The sequence below is a fragment of the Microtus ochrogaster genome, unplaced genomic scaffold (assembly GCF_000317375.1).
Source record: "Microtus ochrogaster isolate Prairie Vole_2 unplaced genomic scaffold, MicOch1.0 UNK71, whole genome shotgun sequence".
Classification (NCBI taxonomy): Eukaryota; Metazoa; Chordata; class Mammalia; order Rodentia; family Cricetidae; genus Microtus; species Microtus ochrogaster.
Genome location: NW_004949169.1, coordinates 1,886,431 through 1,894,327, shown reverse-complemented (window position 1 = coordinate 1,894,327; position 7,897 = coordinate 1,886,431). Strand labels below are relative to the sequence as shown.

Sequence of the window (7,897 nt, the reverse complement as noted above, 5' to 3'; positions counted from 1 at the left end):
CTCTCTCTCTCTCTCTCTCTCTCTCTCTCTCTCTTTCTCTCTCTGTCTCTGTCTCAGTCTCTCTCTCTTTCTCTCTCTCTCTGTCTATCTTGCATACTTTCTTATTTCCAACTCTGGTCTTTCCTAGTCTCAAAATCTGTTATTTAAAGCTCTTTTCTCATTCTCTAATTCTAGGACTGTTTGGCTCAGCTGTTGAGCTCCAAAATGTTTCTTACACCCCGTTCATAGATTTTTCAGGCTGTGCATCCTTGCTAAAATAGACTTGTAAGATGTAGTTTTGCCTCTCACTTTCCTGTGATATCATTTCCTCTTACCAGACAAAATGAAGGGTTTTTTCGTAAATTGTTAATCATTTTACTTTAATTTCAGAGCCAGAAGGTTTCCGTATGAGCAATAGAAAAACTGAACCTGTCTGTGTGTCATGTATAATACTCCACACATTCCTGAAACAGGAATCTTCTAGCTCTGCTGATGTAGATCTTTAACACATGATCCAGATCGAACATACCTTACCCTTCCCAACCTCATTTCCTTTATTCAAAAGGCTCACCTACTTCATTCTGCCTCATGTATGGTTCCTTGTTTTCTATCTCTATTTGGTTATACTGGACTGTGAGATACTTGAGAAGGATTTCAGAGACAGTTGCTCTCTGTATTCCTCACTGCACTGAGAAGCTTTAATGAGTGTTTATTCAGAGCTATTGGGATGCAGTGGAATGAAATGAAAGGTCAGTTCCTTTGGCAGGATTACACCAAACCTTCTCTGTTACATGAATATCTAGATCATTTTTAAAGGTCATCAGATAAGGATATTTCACAATCTTGGCAACCCAAATGTTTGAAATTAACTTCAAGTAAAGGATAGGTGACTGACCTTCTAATAGGTTATTTGGTTTGTATTAATTAGCATTTAGCACAGAACATCCACTGGAGTCTGAGCACAGCATAGTGTGCATTACATTTAAAGGTTCATATTTTAATGACCTGTGAGAACAATTGTTGAGGCTGGCAATGAAGCAATGTTCAAATATCTAGGTCTGAAAAGATTTGGTAACCTAGCTGAGTAAATGAGACTCCATGTCAGCCTGACTGCTGTGGGATACAATTCTTTAGTGATAATTTTTCTTTTTGATGGAAATTCCCTTCCAAGAGAAAATTCCTCTCAAATTAATGTAATCTCCAACCCACAGAACACACTTCCTCCTCAACAATATCCCTACAAAAAAAAGATAAAATTCCTTATTAGCATGACTAAAACACTCTACATCTCTGACAGAGATTATTTGCCAGATGATTTTTGACATATTTCAAGAGTTCAGTGTAATGAGTTCTCAAGGAAATCTAAATGCTCGCTTCAAAGGAACTTCTGGAAAGATTGAATAGGAAGGTTTTTTTTTTTGTTTTACCATTTTTTTTTCAAAATTTGCAATCAACTAAAATATTCACAGCAGTATGAATTGACCAGTTGGCTGAATTTAATACTAACAGCCAATATACTTTCAATTGCTAATTGGAAGTTTCGCTGAAATTGTTGATCTTGATTGCATCTTACACTGGTGGAGCTTCTCATATACCTTATAATGAAGTGGTGCTGGAATGAAGATATCAAAGCATGTGCTCACAAATTGTACATGTGTGTCTACAACATCCTCAGTGAACTTACAAGATTTTCAAATATTTTATATTGTTTTTCAGTTAAGGAATATGCACTCTCTAATCAGATCAGAATTTCAATCTTTATTAACAACACTGATGTCATTTCATTAATTTTCCTATCTGTATCATCCATAAGAAACAGAAATTTTGGGGTTTGGATGTGGCTCTGTGGTGCAGTACCTGTGTAATCTATGTCATTCTATGAGGTTGATACTAGTTTTGAATAATAATGTAAAAGAAAATAGACCTGTTCGTTTTCTTATAAGAAACAGAAAGTGGTGCATCCAGATGGTAAGGGAAGTGGGGATGAACTGGGAGGAGTAGAGTGGGGGGAAACAGTAATCAAGATATATTACCTGAAAAAAAATTACCTTTAATAAAAGGAAAACAGTCTAAAACAACAACTACAACAGAAGAAATCAAGATAGTTCAATGATTTCGGGCTGTTCACTGATAGTTAAATATTCTAAGTATTATATATGGTAGGAAACGTAGCAATGCAAAAAGAGAAAAGTTAATGATTTACTTTGCTGTTGAAAGGAATTTTTTCATTTTTTTGGTTTATACTTTATAAAATGAATCAATGATTATTTCAATTATCGATTTATTTGAACTAATTTACCTAAAAAAATAAGACATGGAAGTCTAACACAAATGATTTCATTTTGCACTTTAAATTTAATATACCATGTGTCTTTCTGGTGTTTTAAGTCTGTAAACACGAATCTGCCAAGGTGTATGTAAATGGTTAAAATTTAGAATTGTCTTTGCCCTGAGCCAGTGGGCTTATTTTTTTCTATTTTCCTTATGCATTGTACATGAATATGCTTGCGAAATAACATGTTGCACAATCAACTTGCATATAATCATTTGCTTTTTTGCTTCTAGATTATTTTCATAAAGCAATTTCATGCTCATTGGAAATGTCATACATTCCAGTAATGGACAATCTATTCAGAATTTTATGACAATATTAGTCAAATATCTTTCATTATTTGGGAACTATTTATAAGGCGTAATCAACTCTTAAACTCCCATCTTTTAAAGTCACATTGACAACACCCATATCTTGGAGATGAACTTAGTAAAAACAGTGCAAAAATGAATGAAACATTATAGGTCAATTTAAATTATTGACTAGAAGCTTTCTGTCCCACAAAAATGTCATATATATATATATATATATATACACACACACACATATATATATATACACATATAGCATTTTATAGACCAGAAAGCAAATAGCATAACATCTACAAACCTTATGTTGTTGTACTTGGCATTTTAGGTCTTCAAGATCAGGTCCAAAGGGCTCTTCCTCCATTTTCTTTGTTCTCTCTTCTGTTTTTGTTAGCCAGTCATCCAGCTCTTTTAATTTCTGGTTCTGGAGATCCATTAGAACTTTGTGTAAACTAAAAAATAAAAATTAATAACTATTATGATCTCTACTAAAGCTGTTTATTTTTTAAAAAGACACATCAACATAAAACAGACATAACTAATGGCCTATTTAAATTTTTGCATCTTAGTGTATTAAAAACTACAGGAGGAAAATTTCTAAAGCTATTATTTCTACTGGTTACAGTGCAGCTATTTTGTTCCTTAAGATATAAGTATATGCATATATATGTGTGTGTGTGTATACAAATGCAAGTTATATTTATATGTATGTATACATATAGATATCAGTTTCAATAAAATTTCATTTAGCTAACAAATGATAGCACACTAAATAAAACAAACTGTGATAGTAATGTAGCTGAGTGAGTAGATGCACTTGCCCTGCAATCATGGTGAACCATATATTCAATCACCAGAATTCACTGAAATTTTGAAGGAGAAAACCAACTCAATAAGGCTGTTGTCTGAACACAAAACATATGATGTTATATACATACCCACCTATACATATGTGTGTGCACACACAGATATACATATTCATGCATGCATACACAAACACACACTAATAATAATAACAAAAATTAATATTAATGATAAAATTTTAAAGTAAAGCAGAAACTCTAATAAGTAAGTTAATGCATATCATGTTTGATATTCCTGTTATTTAGAATATACAGTAAATATTACTACCCATTTTCTTTTTTAATTTGTGAAATACAAATAAACACATATAATGTATAATTATGAGACAGCATCTGGTGCTTCAACATATATGTAATTGCATATTGCATAATATGGTTGAATATTTTATCTCCTCATATAGTTTTATGTTTTAAATGGCAAACCTCTTAAATTCCTTTATTCTAACACTTTTAAATGAATAGTATGTTACAGTAATCTGTAGTCACATGGGTATATAATAGCACACCAGAAATTATTTCTCCTATGTAACTATAACTTAGTAATCACTGATAAACTTTACCCCATCCTTCTAATAAAGTGTAGGTCATTTCAATCAAAATATTTATCTTTATTTTTATTTTTTTCCAACCATCATAATGTGACAGAATTAATAACGAACTGGTTTTAAGTTTCAGCTGAAAGAAACTGAAGTGTTTTTTGCCCTGGATTTTCACTCCACAAGAGGACAGGGTAAACTATGAAACAGTTAAATATCACGTAAAAATAACACTAAAGGGTAGACTCCTATGAGAAACTTGTGGTTCTAGCAGAATATAGCCTAAAGAGTAATTTAGCTATATCATTTGATATAGAAACTGTAGTATAGATTTGTAAAATTAACAGTGATATTGAACCACTAATTTTTTCAATATTTTATTATGCCTAAATATACACAAATGAGTGTTTTCCTTCAAAGACACATTAAATAATAGACTGAGTAGTAGATTTATAGTCAAAAGGCATTCGTTTACTGCCTATGTTTTACCCTACAATCATGTCCTAGACACTTTCACTTCAATTTCTAGCTTGAGAGACATGAATTACTGCCTTATCATAACTAGAAAGCTGTGCGGAGAAGGTGAAATCACATGTTGACACAATTTCATCCATTAATTCAGAAAAAAAATCTTGCAGCTCAAATGTAAGTATTTAAAATAAACGTTTTCTACAAAATCTATGTTTAAAGTAGTTTTAGAAACAATAATATGCTAATACTAACTAGAGTTAGTAATTTAGTTTTTTGGTTTAATGGCTTCCTAACCAGAAATTTTTATCTATAAACACAAAATATACATATCACTGGGTTTTAAAAATAATTCATTTTACACAATGTGTTGACCTCTAGCATCTCAGGGGTGTATTTATCCACTTACACTGAAGTCTGAAATCTATGAGGATCATATTTTTGTTTTATGGGCAACAGAGAAAAGACATAAATTTCAGTAAAAAGAAAAGTAAACTTTGTTAAACATCTTATACAATAAATACCATCTTAGCACTGAAAAGAATACAATATAAGTCTTTCCCTTTCTTGTAGTCTTTTTGAGAAATGACAGATAAAATGATTTCATGATAATGGTCCTCAGTATCTTTCCTTGATTTTTTTTTTCTATTTAGTTTGTCTGGTTAGATTAAAGATCTCACAATTTGAACAAAAGAAGAGCATCTCAAATTACTACTTTCATTTAAATAAAAGTTTTAATAATGCATCATTGTTAGGCAAGAAAGAATTGCATTTAAAAATGTTTAATTATTTTCATCTATACACATATATCTCATTCAGCAAGTACTTACTGAGTTTAATATCTAGGCAGAAAACTATGTGATAGTAATTAATAAAAGGTAGCTTAAATATAATTAGATAAGTACATAAGTAACAATTAAAATAAGATAAGACAATCATTACGGGTAAAGAAAGAAATCAACGGTTTTTTAGAATTAAATGAAAATGAAATATAACACACACAAACTTATGGAACACAGTGAAGATACATTCTAAGAGGCAAATTCGTAGGATTAAGTGCCTACGTAAGTAAAAAAATGGAGAGAAGTTATATTAGCAACTTAATATCACACCTGCTATCTCCTGAACAAAAGGAAGAAATCATGCTCAAAAGGAGTAATGACAAGACATAAACAAGCTCAAAGATGAAATCTATAAACCTGAAATAAGCAAGCACAAACAATACAAAGAATAAATGAAACAAAAGATGGTTCTTTGAGGAAGTAATTAATGTTCTAGATTAATTATCTAGATTAATGTTCTAGATAACTTTGATCTGTGACACAACTCATAAAAGCTCTCCAAAAAGCAACAGGAAATGCACAGGAGATTCTGTGAATTTATTTTGATATGACTATTCAATTTTTACCCCATCCTTATCTCAAACCACAGAGCCAAGTAAACATAAATGGCCTAAAAGTGAGTTCTGACCTAAGCTCCATAAGATAGAAATTTCATGTGACATGAACTGGAAATTAACCTTATAATAAATCTAAAACACAAGCGAGCAAAGGTTATGGTAAGATAATGCCTAGACATACATAAAAACATAGAATAATATATCCCATAATAGAAAATGTTCTGAGTAACTTGTATTAACCATGTACTGTTTTTGTTCTTTACCACATTCTTGGCTAGATATTGACAATATATATATATATGTATATATATATATGTACATATACATATATATATATATGCCTCATTAATAGGAAATAAATCCAATTATTGCCAATAGTTAAAAATAATTAGATACCATATGTAAACTTAAGACATGACCACTCTTTGATAATATCTAACCATGTTGAGGACACCAAACTTGCCTACCCATATGGCACAAATCTTTCAATTTAAATCTTAATTATATTTCACACACCAACCCCAAATTCTCTAATTTGTCAGTTACTGCATTATACCTTTTCTTCTTCATACCCAACTCCCATCATTCCCTTATGCAATTTTTATCACTCCTGCAGCCAGACATTTGTGTTAGCTGACCCATGATCTTCAGTATGATTTCTCAAATACACACACACACACACACACACACACACACACCACCTAAAAATACTGCTTTGAATTCACAGGTTTGATTAGGTAGTGTTTAGGGAATCATGCAGAAGAGGGCAAGAAAGGTTTATAGGAGTCAAGGACACCACAAGCAAGTGACCCACAGAATCAACTAACCAGGTTCCATAGGGGATCAGAGACTGAACAAGCAGTCAGGGAGCCTGTATTTATCTGACCTAGGTCCCTCTACACATCTCTTATGACTGTGTAGCTAGCTGTTTTGTGGGACTCCTAACAGTAGGAATAGGGGCTGTCTTTGACTCTTTTACCTGCTTTTCGGACACTTTTCTTTTTTTACTGAGTTGCCTCCTTGAGTCTTAATATTACGGGATGTACATAGTCTTGTTATTCCATGTCTGGTTGATATCCCTGAAAGGCTCCCCTTCTCTAAAGGGAAAGGAGAAGTTCATCTGGGAGAGAGGGGATATAGGAGGGTGGGAGGAGAGAAAGGAGGAAAAGCTGCAGTTGGGAGGTAATATATGAGAGAAGAATAAATAAAAAAGAAAATATCACAAGTTTGAGCTTGAAATATAAAAAGCTTCTCTAGGTGAAACCAGTATTGTCATCTCATAAATTAGACTCTGTACAAGGATACAGGTAAGATTCTTTCTTACTGAAAATCAACGCAACTCCTTTTAAGGTGAGTTCTAGAGAAATTACTTAACAATTTCTCAAACTCTGGATGAGTACAAAGACCCCAAAGGCCCTTGCTTTAAGTGACATTTTTTTCAAAATACAGCAGTGTATACTATGACCTAATTCTGTGCTCTTAACCTTGAATCATTTCACTCTATTATAAGGAAAACATTTTATTAATTTGAACCATATAAAATTGTTAATATTTGAATCTTTTGCCCATGGATATTACAATATAGACCAAATAAAGGCATAATTGTAATGATATGTTTTAATATTTTCAAGTAACATTCTAAAGATAGGGATATATCTGAAAAAACTGTCAAATTTACAAAGTGAAAATCTATCACTAATAGAAAAGAGTTTTCATTACCCTCACTTTCATTTTTTTCAAGTTGTCATTTAATTCACAAAAGATTGAGCATATATATCTAAGAATATATTAGAAATATGATAAATTTATGAAGGCCAAAAGATGATCCTGACAATATTGAAAGTCTGTTTAAGAATTCAATAGTTTTCATTGGTGCAAACACCATTCAACCCTTTAGATCATTAAACACAGACCATAAATTGCCTTTATTATGGTGAGGTATATCCCTAATCTCTCTAAGACTTTATCATGAAGGGATATTCGACCTAGTTGAAGTCTTTTCTGAACCTAGT

General features: G+C 31.9%; 1 protein-coding gene across 1 annotated transcript in view; it reads right to left on the bottom strand.

Moving 5' to 3' along the window:
* The window catches only part of LOC101982181 (dystrophin-like), a 681,579-nt gene that overhangs the window by 22,023 nt on the left and 651,659 nt on the right, over positions 1 to 7,897 (bottom strand). The window contains exon 12 of the mRNA XM_013354813.1: positions 2,921 to 3,071. Within this exon, the coding sequence (XP_013210267.1) occupies positions 2,921 to 3,071 (151 nt within the window). The remainder of the gene's footprint in view (positions 1 to 2,920; positions 3,072 to 7,897) is intronic.